The sequence below is a fragment of the Tetrao urogallus genome (genome assembly GCF_951394365.1).
Source record: "Tetrao urogallus genome assembly, chromosome: 2".
NCBI classification, from domain to species: Eukaryota; Metazoa; Chordata; class Aves; order Galliformes; family Phasianidae; genus Tetrao; species Tetrao urogallus.
The window spans coordinates 37,741,081-37,756,424 of NC_136814.1; the positions used below are offsets into that span (position 1 = coordinate 37,741,081).

Below are 15,344 nucleotides of genomic sequence, written 5' to 3' on the forward strand. Positions count from 1 at the left end.
TTTTTAGAAGAGTTATTAGCTTGTTTATATTGTACCTATTCAAATTCTACTCAAGTTGTGACATTTATTCTTAAATACAATATTTGAGCTATTTTTTTAATCTCGTTTTTTTCATCATAAAAAATAGTTCTACAGTATTAATTGAAAACTAAGCCTTAATACTCAGTTTTATTGCTGTGGTGATGCTTGTCCATTAGACTTCTTTTGTTACTTTTCTGGGGATGCATGAAAATGTTGCCGTATGGCAGCAGAGGAAAACACAAATCTGGATGGATACCCGTCTGGTAATCTTGAAGGAAAATCTATGGCATTTGTCAGCAAAATGTAAAATGACCTCATATATTTATGGAGAGAGAATTTGGAATCGTGGTTATGCAGTTCATTGCACGCCTTCCAGAAGCAGATGAGCTGTGATTTTTACCAAGAAATGTTCTTTGTACTCTGTATAGATATGCAGGTAAATTTTGAAGAGACTTCTTTCCTCACTACCACAGTTTGATTTATTACATAACTTCTCTTCACAGTTTTCTTTCAGGTACATTGAAATGAGTGTCAGATTGATTGGTTTGAATGCTGCCTAACTTTGTGTGACACTCATTTTGATGCTGGCCTGCAGAAGACACAAAAGCTAGGTCAGAATTGGCTTATGATAAACAGCTTCAGAAGCTTTACACAGCCTAGAAACTTAGTGTCTAATCATAATACAGTGAAGCTGCAAAGAAATTTTGTTGATTAGTTCTCCAGGGTAAACCCTTTATTAAAAGACTTTAGCAGATCTTTTCTGCTGCCTGAAATGTTCTAGTACTTTATCTGTACTATCTGCAATTCCGTGGCATACATCTGCTTCACTTTTTAAAGGGGGTGTTTGTTTTATTTTGATTTGATATGAATTTCAGTTTATAAGCAGCTCTATGAAGGGGGAAGGGCCACATCCAGCTGCTTGAACCGAGCCTCCAAAGTTTGTTTTGCTTTCTGAACTTCTGGAGCCAAAAACCCTGAAGCTACCCTAAGTACAATTACATGTTCAATAAGGAAAGTTCAGTTCAGCTTCTTAAAGTTTTCTTCTGATATGATAGCTTTAGTTCTAGTCGATATATTAGTTATATATTTTAGTTACATATTTAGTTTAGTTGATATATCTCTAGCTAGTTAAAATAACAGCTGATGTTTCTGAGGAAGCATTATGAGATTACATTCTTGTTTAACTTCATTGAGTATGCAGTGTTCTTTTAGAAGCAATAGATAAGTGTGCTGTGAGTCTGTTACTACAACACGTTTTCTAAAATTGATTTTGGCAGAGAGGCAAACAGGGTCAACTTCTGTGAGGTGTAGAAAAGAAAATGCTAGTTTGAGGTTTGTATATAGAAAAAAGAATGCAGAAAATAATCTTGTTAACACTAGTTGTTGTTCTTTTGATAGTTTGTTGAATTAATATGATGCTATTTTCTAAATGCTGTGGAAACCTTAAAATATCTTTGATCAGGAGAAAATTGCTCTATGCCTGACTGGTTTGAAGCTAAGCTTGTTGCAACAATGATTCTGTTGGCTGCTGATGTGGAACAGATGAGGAATAAATCCAGGTAAGTATGAACTACCTTGTCTTACATTTATCTCTCCTTTTTTTTTGTTATCCCCTGACACTCAAAAGGTCTGATAGAAGTCTGATCATATCAGCAAGTTGTCCTTTTTTCCCTTTTCCCTGTGGACTTTGGGTCAACTTAACAGTTTGTAGACAACTGCAGACATACTGGCTGGGTAACATTTCCATAGTTTTTTAAGTGACATGGAAACCTATGGGCTATTTATTTCCATAAGTGACTTCAGCACTTAAGGCAGATACTCAGAAGAAGACTTTCTTTTTAATTTTTGTTTTTGTGTAGTGGAAAAAGCAACATAAAATGGATTGAACTAGAGGCTTTCTTGAACCCTCTTCTGGATGTCTTGATGAAACTTGGCAGTAATGCTTACATACCAACACTGAAAACAGATAAAAGCCTACAGCTTCTCTTGAAGTTATTGCAGACCCGTTCGTTAAAATGTTCCAATACACAAGATGGTTAGTGATATCTTCAGTATACTGTGTCTTATATTAATTACAGTCTAACTAAAACTAAGATACTTCCATGTTTTAAGACTATTATCAATTTAATACAAGCCTAGAAGTGGTAAATGTTAAAATCTGACATATCCTTGTTGAAATTAGGTTCAGTCCTGCGGAAGTTCTTCTGAAGGTGCCCCAGGGACTGGGAATTGAGAATGTGGAACCTTTCTCAAAAAGCACTTGTTATCCATTACATTAGATTTGTGGATATCTAAAACATGGAGAATGAGCCCACGTTGCAAGTATCTAGGCCTGTTCTTTACCAGTCTGTGGATTTCACAAATTGTTTAGACAGTTCAAAAATAAGTTTACAAATCCAGCCTAGCCTGTTTAGTTACGCTGGGTTCATGTGGACCTTCCCTGAGCACATCAAGTGATCCTGGTAGACACTGTTTCCATGGTTGACTGGTAGATACTTTTCCTTCAATTAACGCTACGCAGTTCTGCAAAAATTAGGATGTCCCTGATTATTTCACAGTAATTGGTATCATTTCACTTGGCATGCTCAACTGACTTCATTTAGCTTGGTCCTGGTTAAAAGCAGGAAGATGAAGAGATGCTCACTAAGCACAAGTGTGGTCATCTGACTGTCCAGATTTGACCTGTGCCACTGGCTGAACATCTTAACTTGTAGCCATGGACTCCAGCAACTGTGGAGCCTTACAGCTCCTTCTGATAAAGCTTTGTCAGTTTGTAACCAGACTGTATCTTCCTGAGAGTGAGGAATTGCAGTATAATTTTCATGGTTAGGATGCTGAACTTGAACAGGATGAATCTTGGTGAATTTTTTCATCCTCTCCATATTATTTTTCAGTGTCTTATTTATAAAATGCAATATGAGAGTATCTTTGGAGCAGTGTCTGAGTATCTACACTCTAATATGGGGAGAAAAATGATTGGTATTCTGCATCCAGATTTTGTAAAGATGTTTTAATGCAGACCTGAAGTAAATGCAAAACCTTATTTTAAGTGCTTTATACAGTCAGCTCCCTTCTCCCTCTCCTCCAAAAAAATTGCAGCTATTTGAAATGTCGAGTGCTAATTATGTGAGTTTTGCAGTTCGTGTTTTTTAGTATTTTCTTCTGTAAATCATTTCTTTATCTGCCTCTGTGTTTTCTAAAGTAGGTGCAGTCAGTCGCTGCTTCTTTGGAAATTTAGATGCCCAACTTAGTATTTCATGTTCTGCTGCCGGAGTTCTTAAGCTGTTGCAAGGCTGAGCATCACGGTGTTTGCCTCCTTTTGAATGCCCCGATAGATCAGGACCCTTTTGAGTTGGACTTGTAATTTTGTGTTAAGATAAACAAGGATTGCTTTTCCTACATCATTTCCTATAATTTTAATGTTTTTCCATCTTGCACAGGAGAGACAAGTACTAAATCTTGTTTCTTGAGTTGTGAACTGGCTGTATTGGGGGGTGGGATATAATGCTGCAGAATACAGAAGTTTAGCTGCTAAGTTGATTAAAAACGAGGTGAGCAGTTATGGGAACAAGAGAAAATGGGAGGGAAGGAAAAAGGGATTTTATAAACTTGTAAAACAAAAATAATAGCAATTTGAATATTTTTTTACTTAGGAATGCTATAACGGGGCTAGACACATCCTGAAAGCAGCAGTGTTTTTCCAGAGGTCTTAGCATCTATGCAGACTTCACTGCTTCTGCTGTTTGCTATTTGTTGTTTGTAATAGTGTTAGAGAGCCACTGACAGCAAAATGGATTTTGTTGTATTAAGTGTTCATCTGAAGAATTTCTGTTTTTAATTGCATAATGCTTTATAATGATGTGAAGCTTAAATCACTTTTAGAAAAAGTGATGAGATGTTAATAATGTGACATTTAATCTGCTGGTTCTATGCAAATAAAGCATCAGAAATGCAGCCCAATAAGCTATTTTAACGTAGAGTGTTGAAGGTAAGCTCAGTATTGATTTGGAACTTCTGGAAATGCATCTTGTTACACTTTCACCTTCTGGAAGATCTGCAAAAATGTTGCTACATTAAATGTAATTGAAGGTCAGTGCCAAGAAAAACCCAAAACAACAGATGTAACCTCTGAGTAATTCGCCCGAATACAGAAACTAATGACTTCTGTCTTTAGAACAGGATGGTTGTGCAGAGGTTTGTAGCTGCATGTGCATATTGATACTTTATTTATTTGGCTTTCATTTGCAGCTAGCCCAAACCCTCCGGAACTCAGATCTAAGTGTGTTTGTGGATAAGTATGCTTTACCAGGGGCACCTCCTTTCTTTGTGTAATAAACCTTTTTGTTTGTGAAATGCTATATTTTGCAGTATATTTGTGGAGTCCAGCCTTTTCTAAGAGAAAGTACTCTGTTTTGTATAATAACCTTCTGTGATGTTAAGCCAAGAGATCAAAATCTTTTAGGATTGGTCTCTATGCAAATTTCAGTTACCTCCAAACACTTTGAAAGCAGACAAAAGCCACGACATTTTAACTTCTGTGGGTATTAGAAGGGAATAGCTGCATTTTTGTTACAGTGAGTTGCTGGATGTAGAGACTTTGTTTCTTTATTAAGGAGTAAATTCACCAGTAAGGTGTTTGTGCACAGGGATAGAACCAGAATGAGTGTGCATTAAAAACTGGAAAATAGCACTCTGGTCTTTGGGTTCCCTGTGGATGTGTGTTTTCAGTTTTGTTATCTAATTCTTGTTAAATCCAAGGAAAGTATATCAACTGGCTTGATTCTTGGGACTCTGGTTTGTGCCACTAAAGAGCACAGAGCTATGTTAAAGCGTTCACAGGTATTTGAATACTTAGTACTATAAAATATCAGCACTGTAACAAATCTGAATGATGTCATTTGTTTAAGAAAGCATACTACCTTGTGCTAATATATCTATTCTGCTTTTCACACAGATGAGGTACTGTTTTTTATCTGGAAATCTTTAGTGACACCTGTGGAGAGTGTTCTTGAATTCATACTCCGGCGGCTTACTGCAAACGAGTTAAGTACGGTAAGTAATTATTGGGAGGCTTCTTTTGGTGTGGTGTTGCTTGGTAATTTGATTTACCAATGTCTGAGTTTTCATATCAAATTTGTTAATGCCTAAAAAGTCCATTTGCTTAGAAACACTTTTTTTTTTAATAGGCACTGTTATGTATTATTTGTTGAAAAGTGAGTTTAGGAAAGAAAGCTGATGTAGAATTTGTAAAGGAATTTATATGGAAAAATGTTCAGATGTGATAATAGAAGTCAAAGTTGCTGCTTGTGTTTGGTGAAATGAAAAAAAAAAAAGTGAAGTCTGTGAGAGAACAGTGCAGTATCAATAACACAGGTGCCTGTTTCTGCAAAAGTAAAGGACAGAAGCCTGGGGCTCCAGGCTGCTTTCAGTTTATACTTTTCATACTCTTTCTGAGAAAGGAAAGTGTGAAAGAAGGAAGAAAGGTTGATAGGCAATCCCCAAAATGCAAGTGTGACAGAAGAAGGATAAGAAAAGTTGTACTGCATCGAAGCAAGTGCTAGAGTTGAATCAGAAGAATTTCCAAGTCTGAAAGATGGTGAAATTGCAAAGGTGCTGCTACTAAAACGAAAGGATTTTTTTGTTTGTCATACAGTTCCTTGAGTTTAAAAAATAATAATAAAGTTGTTCAGCTGCAGTGACTGCTGCTGTTTTCCTTGCACTATTGCTGTTGACATTATTTTTCTGTTTTCAGTTTGGTTCTTCCTCTTACTACTTCAGTTTACCTTTGTATCCTCTTTCGTAGGTCGGTGACCTGGATCGTTGTGACCTATACTTAGCTTTAGTTCCAGAGATTGTGAACTTGTGCTTGCAACTCAGCTCAAAGAAGTTAACAACTGTCAAGAATTTCATCTCATCCCTGACTAATGCCTCTATTCATAATTTTCAAGGAACACATTCTGCAGAGGTAATTCAGTATTACTTAGAGCAGTAAATACTGATACAAAATAAATGAGACAGCGGTTATTGATTAATACAGATACATGAAATTATAATCATAACTATTAGACAAAATAGTATGTGTATGCATATACTTCCCAACATGTCTAATTAGTTGGCAGCATTGTGTCAATATAAAATACTTGTACCTAGGATTTTTAATAGGTTTTGTTTTCTTACATTACTTTTTAAAAGTAGTTAGTGAAACTTAATTGAAAACTGTAGTTGACTGTAATGGGCTAAATGTATTCAAAAGCTTTTTCCTCAAATATGAACTGGATTTTCCTGGGAAGTTCTATCTAAATGAAATTGCCTTTGGCGTGTCGCAGCATTAGCTTGAACATGCAGTGAAAAAGACATTCTAGAACCCAGTCTTGCTTTGACTTTTGTTGTGTTGTTCCTTGTCCTATAGCTGTATTAGGCTACTATATCTGAAATATATTTTCAGAAAGTAAAGAATTATTATTATCATTTAAAAGGAGGAGATTATACTGCCCAGCAAGTACTAGTTCTAATCTTTGCTATTTCTTGTGTTGAATTATTCATCAAGAACAGTTAATAGCACAGTAAAAAGATCGTAAAGATTGGATTTGCCAGGGTTACTTTTCTAAGAAAGAACAGAACTTTCTTACCTTACTATATGAATTATAATACTTACTCCATTAGTTTCAAAATAAACATTCTCTGATTCAGCCAGTGTTCAGTAGGGCCTCTACAAACTTTCATTGAATTCAGTGACAATTACATTTTCATAATATATAGTACACTTTAGGTTTAGGTTTATTTAAGTAGAAAAAAAATCCAGTATTGAGCAATTCAGATGGGGAAATGTTTTCTGTGCTCTGGACAGCTAAAAGTATTATGCAGATCCTTAAACAAGAATGAGTTTTTAATAATATTAGGAAACTATATGCTCGTTGACAATATTTTTCTAAAGATACTTTTGTTTCCTCATGTATCAGTTGGTTATTTGTGTTAGAGAAGAAATGGATGCATGTTTGACTTTTTTTTTTAATTTGGTCTTATTAGGAGCTGAAGCTTAAGGAACAAATAAAAAAAGTAACTAGCATAGCCTCTCTCACAGTAGTTTGTGAGCTAGTGGATCAGAAACCTGAAGCACATCTTGAAGATCTGCCTTGTGTGGGTGCTCTGAAGAGATTTGCTGCCTCTTCCCAGTTTAATGAAGTATTAAAGAAACCATCTCACATTGAAGAAAAAAGTGGGTACGTTTGTGATGCTGATTAAGTAATAGTCCAGAGCAAATTTGATTAGAGAGTAAAACAGTGATTAAGATGCTGTTTGTTTTTTTCTTTGATAATTTGTATCAAGATAAAAATGAAGAATTGTGAGCAAAAATTATTCCTTCAGTTGCTTTTCTCTCTTTGCTCTTGTTCTAGAGCATTGAAGTGGCCATAATATTTCAGACAAAAGTGCTCTAACAGTTCAATGCTGTTGAAGTACTTAACTTTTCTAGTACTGTGTAACCAGAGCCAGCTTTGAATGTTGCTGATACTTAGGCCACCTTACCTATCTGTACACTGGGCAAAGCCATAGCATGTGCACAAGTCTGTTTAAAAAGAAATTATTTACAGTTGGGAAAGGGAGGGAAATCTAAAGCAAGCTGCAGGGTCAAAAAGCAAGTACTTGAGAAATGTAAAAGTGCAGAAAGCATGTGGTGATGTTTGTCCTGAATTCTCTTCCAGAAATCTATAACTAATGGGACAACCTGAGCTCAGGACTGATTTTTCTGCGTTTAGGAAACTTTATTTTTGGATTTCTTTTCAGGATTTTGCCCAATCTCCCCTTTAACCTGGGAAAATTTGAGTGTCTTCTGCTTATGACAGATAGGAATGTGTGCAATGATTAAATACAACGCGTGCTTAAGAAGTTTGGTTTTTTTGTTTTTGCAGCTTATGTGAGGAAACATCTCAGGGATGGGGAAGAATTGTTGCACGCTATGTACGTGACCAGTGGATTTGCCTGCGTTTTGTTTTAAATAAACTTCCAATGTTGGCTCAAGAGTATGAAGAAGGAACTTCAGAACTGTTGTTGTTCACTGCTGAAAGATCAAAAGAAATTCTAGGGTCTGCATTGGAAGCCCTAACTATTCTTCCTTCAGACCACGTTTTACCTGTGTTTGACTGCATGAAAGTCCTTGTTCCCAAGGTAAAAGATGAAACAACTGCAAGATACTATTTAGGTGTGTTTGTTTTGTCAAATTTAACACATTTCTTCTTTTTCTTCTCAGCTTCTGAGCTTACAGGAGTCTCTCTGCATAGAAGCATTCGATTTGGCTTGGAAAATCATATCCTCTTTGAGCAATACACAGCTAATATTTTGGTCTAATCTGAAAGCTTTTGTTCAGTTCATCTTTGATAATGAGGTTCTAGCTGCTGCTGTAAGCGCGAAGGGCCCAGCATATGCCAAGATAAAAGAGGTCAGTTCAAGAACCCTTTTGTGAGAAATAAACATATGTTTTCAGATCGAGATAAATTTCATTTTACTTTTCATTTCCTCTTCAGCATTTGTGGTGATTTTTTTTCATTTTCTAAAAGAAACTAGTTTGATAGGAGATCAAGATCTGAGAATTAGGTTGAGGATAAACAAATGGAACTTGAAGCATAGAGCAGTGTTAGCTCTATTCTGTGACAAAGTTAAAAGACCTGTGAAACCTTCATGTTCAGTCAGCTTTTTCTCTTCCACTATTGAAGGTACTAGAAAACAATTGAAGGGAATCTGCAGTGCAATACAAACGAAAGATCAAAGTGCATGTTTTTAAAATATTGTTACCTTTTCACGTTTGCCAGCTTGAGCAGTTTCAGAGTAAAGGCTTATAAATGAAAGACTTTACATATCTATTGTTTGTTCTTGTAACACAGAAGAAGAAAGAAGTTTTTCACATTTTTAGACTTCTACATTCAGTAAAATGTGGGGTTTTTTGCTCTTTGAATTATACTTGCATTATGCACTTTCTCTGGATTTTTGTATTCCACCTGCACTGACAGAAGCTGTTGTTATTTTGGGAAATTTTTCTAAGAGTCTATAAGAAAATATTTTCTTAGATGGAACATCACAGCCCTTTCAAACTTAAGTAGATGCTATTAAATAAGGGATCGTTTAACTGCCTTTTTACAGTGCTGCTTTTTTTCCACTCTGAGTGTCCAGGTGTAAGAAGCAATAAAAAGTCTTGTCACCTTAGAATTGAGTTTAAAACTGCGTGATAGAACTGCTTCCATATTTTGGAAGACAAAGAATTCCAGTTGTTTTTTTTTAATAAATGCACATAGTTTTATGTACCTCAGAAGTCCTTTCCTTTGTCATGGTGTTTTTTCTTTCATTTTGAGTCCCTGTATTCATTTATTGGGATGTTGATTTATCTTGGGAAGGCATAGGATACTTATTTCTTAAATAACACTTCATGTGGGTTTTTTGTTGTTTTTTTCTTTTTGATTGCTTTTCCTCGGGCCAGTAAATAAATGTTTGTGCAGAGCAGCTCACAGCGACTGTAAAGACATTTACCAGAGCATTAATACTTAATAAATTAGTTACCCATACATATGTATGCTTAGTATTGTTGTATTTTGTTGATTTTCACTTAGCACAGAAGTTACACTAGATCAGATTGCAGTTTTGTCTTGAGCTGTGTCCTGGTGTCAAACTCATATTTGTAATCAATAAATAATGTATAAGCTTTATTTTTGGCTCACTTTCTTGAAATGAACATTGCTGTCATCTGTTCTAAGCAGTAAATAATGTTATGCATTTGTAGTCTTAATGTGAACCCAAACCAAAATAATGTGTGTATGGAGATAGGTAAATATCTCCAAGTTCAAGAAATTTGTGAGGTTTGTCTTTTAATGATTATTTGGCCATTGTATGTGGCAGCTGAGCTGTAGCTAGCTTACTTTTCTTTGTTGTTCTCGTTTTTTTTTCCCTTAATGTTAAGAATTACCATCTTAACTTCAGCATTAGTATTTCAGACATTATGATTATGTAAGGGTTATTTTGCCAGTGTTGAGTCTTGAGTCTCCATGACAGCTATCCCATTGTCTGCAGTGGGGCATACCATGGCAACAGGCATCAGGTGGTAATGAAGATCTCCTGTATTCAGCAAAGGGCATCTGGTTGAGCCACCTTCTTGCCCCTTCATAAGAAAATGAAGATAAAGTTCCCAAGCAAGTGTCTACTTACATATATTCTTATCCCACTCCTCAGCAGCCTTTTTTTGCCTTGTGCAACGGCTGTTTCAGATAAAGAGACAGGAGAAAAATGAAACTGTCTGATACTGATTGGCTACAGAAGTGTAATTTTGTCTTTCACAGTGCCCTGTCTTTTCTTAATAAATAGAGGGGGTGATAAAAAGGGATACTTTTGAACCAAAAAGGAAATACTGCTATATACCGGTCTTCTGCAGAGGTGCCCAAAGTACTGTCATTCTAAGCTTTGTTTCTTCTGCTGCTTTTTTTTCTTTTACCTTGTAATTATGTGAATGTTAATTGTGCTAAAAATTTCCTAAATTTCTCACGTACAAACATGAACTTCAATGTGGATATAATCCTCATTAAAGAGAACTAGTGATGCAGATACACAAGGGGAAAAATTTTCTAAAAATTCTAGAAAAATATTTTTTCTAAATAGGTATGAATTAATTTGAAAGCACAAGTTTTTTGTACTCATTAAAGTAAGCCCAGGTGCATTTGTCGCAGTTCCCAGGAGATCTGTGAAAAACCTGCTTAGATTTGTATCACCATTTGTTTGGTCTTCTTTTTAACATAAGCATATTGGGTCAGTTGTTACCCGTTCACCTGCGAGTATAAGCAGAGAACTGTAAATCAGTTCAAAACAACATTAAGGGAATCTCAGGTGCAGGAGGGGATCATGCCTGCAGTAGTAGAATGGCAGAATGGCTTAGGTTGGACCTTGAAGTCCACTCAGTTCCAGCCCCCTGCCATGGGCAGGGCTGCCACCCACCAACTCAGGCTGCCCAGGGCCCTCATCCAACCTGGCTTTGAGCCCCTTCAGGAATGGGGCACCCATAGCTTCTCTGGGCAGCTGTGCCATTTCCCTCTAACTAAGGAATTTTCTCCTAACATCTAACCTGAATCTCCTCTCTTTTAGTTAAAAAATACATTAATATTGCAGTAGTTTACTGTAATACTAGCTTTTGTGGAAATGAAGACTTTTAATCTTCAGTTTCTTCTTTTCAGATAACACTCAAGCTCATAGATATGTCCACTACAAAAACTGGAGTCTTCAATGTAGTCCTTAGTCATTGTTGTCAATCATGGATACTTCCCGCTTGTGGTAACAGAAGCTCTGTGAGAAATCCTTTCTTAAATGCTGGGAATTACTGTGAACTTATCATTGAGGGCTGTGTCTTCGGAACTGTTTTTAGGAGAGATCAAAGGTACAAAAACAATTCAGATCCATGTGCGTGATTATTTGTTCTAATTTTGTGCTCTTCACAAAAATGAAAAGAAAGCAGTTTATTTTCTATGCTCTTCTGCAAACCTGATTGCTTTTTTCTTTTTTCTTCTGAGAAGACTTATTCAGGATGTGCATGCCTTCATAGAAAATCTTGGAGAAAATTGTGCAGCAAATGTTGTTACTGAGAGGTATGTATCTTACAATGTTTAGTGTGAATTATCTTAATTACTACTGATGCTGATTACAGCATAAGGAAAGATACTAGTATAACTGTAACTTGAAACGTAAGTAAAAGGCATTGATGTCACATCACATTCAAATACCAAATATAGAAAGTATTTTCAAGAAAATCTGTTAAAACTGAAGGGGACTGAAGTAACTATTTCCTCATTTTTTTTCACCTCATAAAAGTAGCACATTAGGATGCAGATAGCTTATCATGCTCATTTTTGCAGGTGTGACAATTAGTAAACATAGGGTTTAATTAATGGGGCCACATTTGGAGTTTGACTTCTCAGCATTGAGGCACAGTACTTACACAGTACTTACTTACTTAACCTTTTAATCAGACTGCTGTTTCTGTAGGACATATTAAAGACCTGTACATAGAAGCAGTGGCAAGTTAACAGGAGGTCAGTTTTCTTCATCAGCAGTGATGGACAGGCCTAGAATTCTGGTTTGGGTTATTTCCATGTTCTGTCATCTCGCTATAGGCAACACCACAGCCCTAAGACTACAGGGTTCTTCAGAAGAAATGGGTTGCTTACTTTGTTTTGCCTTCTAGTTTCACTTCCTAGATTTCCCAGCCTATTTACAGTGTTAACAGTTCATTTCAGAAATCGGCAGTCTATTTGGCATTACTTGAATGACAAAATGCATCCATCGTCAAAGATGAGCTTTAATTTCTTGCATGGCCCAGTGTTTCTCACAATTGAGAACATCATATGCATGCTCAGATACTGTTTCTGTTTTTTAATTTAGAGTCTGTCTGAACAAAACGTATGACTCTTAAATTAATATCTTACAGTACAAACCGAGACGATCACTATGTACGGATTTGTGCTATTAAATTTCTGTGCTTGTTGGATGGATCAAATATCTTGCATAAGAGCTTTATGGAAAACATTGTCATCAAACTACTTGAGAAAGTAAGCTTTGTTTCTCTTGGTATATAAATGTGATGTTAATGCAACCATTACAATGCTAAGTAATTGCAGCTGAAAGGGCACATTTACAGTTATTTGTATAGTCTCTATGAAGAGAGAGAACCTTTTGTTCTTATAGGACAAGAGCTACTTAATTCAGCCAAACATGCGTGGTAAAAATAGTCTCTTTCAGATCTATTTCTGAATTTGTAGGGGGTCTTCTGGCTTCACTGAGTATTATCCAAATTGTAGCTGTTAATCCATGAAGAACCTTCCTTTAGCCTGCATTTCAGTGTGCTGCATTTCACTTCAACAACTGCAAACAACTTTTGGAATAGCAAGATCTTTTTGTATCCTTAGAAGGCCTTTGTAAATCATATTAATGGAGAAGGTCAGGGTCTGATTTTCATTTGTTATAACTGCTTATGTACTGACACTAGCGTAAAATCATTGGTAACTGGCTACATAACACATGCATTCTGCTAGTGTTGTATTGTACTTTGTTCTGAAGAACAAGAAATGGATGATTCATTCATTCCCTCCAGTAGAGAATAGCTGACAGTATTTGCATTATATGATCAAGTGGAAAACATGACTTGAGCTTTAAAATAGATTTCATTTCTTAAATATGAATGTTGAGCATGTCACAGAATCACAGAATTGTAGGGGTTGGAAGGGACCTCCAGAGATCATCGAGTCCAACCCCCCTGCCAAAGCAGGTTCCCTACACCAGGTTGCACAGGTAGGCATCCAGGCAGGTCTTGAACATCTCCAGAGGAGACTCCACCACCTCCCTGGGCAGCCTGTTCCAGTGCTCCGTCACCCTCACTGTAAAGAAGTTCTTGCGCATGTTTGTGCGGAACTTCCTATGCTGCGGTTTCCAGCCGTTTCCCCTTGTCCTGTCTCCACTCACCACTGAAAACAGCCTGGCCTCGCCATTCTGCCCCCCACACCTTAGATATTTATAGACCTGGATCAGGTCCCCTCTCAGTCTTCTCTTCCCAAGGCTGAACAGACCCAGTTCACTCAGCCTTTCCTCATAGGAGAGATGCTCCAGGCCCTTCACCATCTTTGTGGCCCTCCGCTGGACTCTTTCCAAGAGATCCTTGTCTTTTTTGTACTGGGGAGCCCAGAACTGGACGCAGTACTCCAGATGAGGCCTCACCAGGGCAGAGTAGAGGGGGAGGATCACCTCCCTCGACCTGCTGGACATGCTCTTTTTAATGCACCCCAGTAAGCCATTGGCCTTTTTGGCTACAAGGGCACACTGCTGGCTCATGGCCAACCTGTCATCCACCAGCACACCCAGGTCCCTTTCCATAGAGCTCCCCTCCAGCAGCTCATCCCCCAACCTGTACTGGTGCATGCAATTATTCCTCCCCAGATGCAAGACTCTACACTTGCTTTTGTTAAACCTCATCCGGTTTTTTTTCTGCCCAGCTCTCCAGCCTATCCAGGTCTTGCTGAATGGCAACACAGCCTTCAGGCGTGTCAGCCAATCCTCCCAACTTCGTATCATCAGCAAACTTGCTGAGGGTGGCCACTATCCCCTCATCAAGGTCATTGATGAAGATGTTGAACAAGACCGGACCCAGCACAGACCCCTGAGGAACACCGCTAGTTACAGGCCTCCAATTGGACTCTGCACCACCAACAACGACCCTCTGTGCTCTGCCAGTCAGCCAGTTCTCAACCCACCTCACTGTCCACTCATCTATCCCACACTTCCTCAGCTTTGTTATAAGGATGTCGTGGGGGACAGTATCAAATGCCTTGCTGAAATCAAGGTAGACTACATCCACTGCTCTCCCCCCATCCACCCAGCCAGAGACAGCATCATAGAAGGCTACCAGGTTGGTCAAGCACGACCTCCCCCTTGTGAACCCGTGCTGACTACTCCTGATAACCTCCTCTTCTTCCAGTTGTCTGGAGATGACATCCAGTACAAGCTGTTCCATCACCTTTCCAGGGACAGAGGTGAGGCTGACTGGCCTATAATTGCCTGGGTCTTCCTTCTTGCCTCTTTTGAAGACCCGAGTGACATTGGCTATCTTCCAGTCTTCAGGCACCTCCCCTGTCCTCCAAGACTTCTCAAAGATGACCGAAAGCGGTTCAGCAACCACCTCTGCCAGCTCCCTCAGCACCCGTGGATGAATCCCATCAGGTCCCATGGATTTGTGAACATTGGTGTTGCCTAGGCGCTCCTGGACCACCTCTTCCCTGACAGAAGGGAGGTCTTCCATTCCCCAGATCCTCTCACTCACCTCCAGGGTCTCAGATTCCCGAGTGGGAGCTTTTTCACTGAAAACAGAAGCAAAGAAGGCATTCAGTATCTCCGCCTTCTCAGCATCCCCCGTTACCAGCACACCCCCGTCACTTAGCAGGGGAGCCACATTCTCCCTAGTCTTCCTTTTACTGTTAACGTACTTGAAAAAACCTTTTTTATTATCCTTTATCCCCTTTGCCAGATTTAATTCCAGGCGGGCTTTAGCCTTCCTTGTCGCATCCCTGCAGACCCTGACAACATTCCTGTATTCTTCCCAAGTAGTCAGACCCTTTTTCCACATTTCATGGGCTTTCTTCTTTCCTTTGAGTTTGTGCACGAGCTCCTTGCTCATCCACACAGGTCTCCTGCCACCCTTTCCCGATTTCTTCCTCACAGGGACACACTGATCCTGAGCTTGGAAGAAGAGCTGCTTAAATGCCCACCAGCTCTCACAGGCCCCCTTGTCTTCCAACACCCTAGCCCATGAG

At 38.3% G+C, this 15,344-nt stretch overlaps 1 protein-coding gene across 1 annotated transcript in view; it reads left to right on the top strand.

The window, feature by feature from the left end:
• Positions 1-15,344, top strand: part of TARBP1 (tRNA guanosine 2 -O-methyltransferase TARBP1) — a gene marked incomplete at both ends in the record, with an annotated part of 35,437 nt that overhangs the window by 10,331 nt on the left and 9,762 nt on the right. The window contains 10 exons of the mRNA XM_079532767.1: positions 1,484-1,580; positions 1,881-2,056; positions 4,976-5,073; positions 5,825-5,986; positions 7,048-7,241; positions 7,929-8,184; positions 8,267-8,455; positions 11,226-11,425; positions 11,562-11,633; positions 12,473-12,593. Of these exons, the coding sequence (XP_079388893.1) occupies positions 1,484-1,580; positions 1,881-2,056; positions 4,976-5,073; positions 5,825-5,986; positions 7,048-7,241; positions 7,929-8,184; positions 8,267-8,455; positions 11,226-11,425; positions 11,562-11,633; positions 12,473-12,593 (1,565 nt within the window). The remainder of the gene's footprint in view (positions 1-1,483; positions 1,581-1,880; positions 2,057-4,975; positions 5,074-5,824; positions 5,987-7,047; positions 7,242-7,928; positions 8,185-8,266; positions 8,456-11,225; positions 11,426-11,561; positions 11,634-12,472; positions 12,594-15,344) is intronic.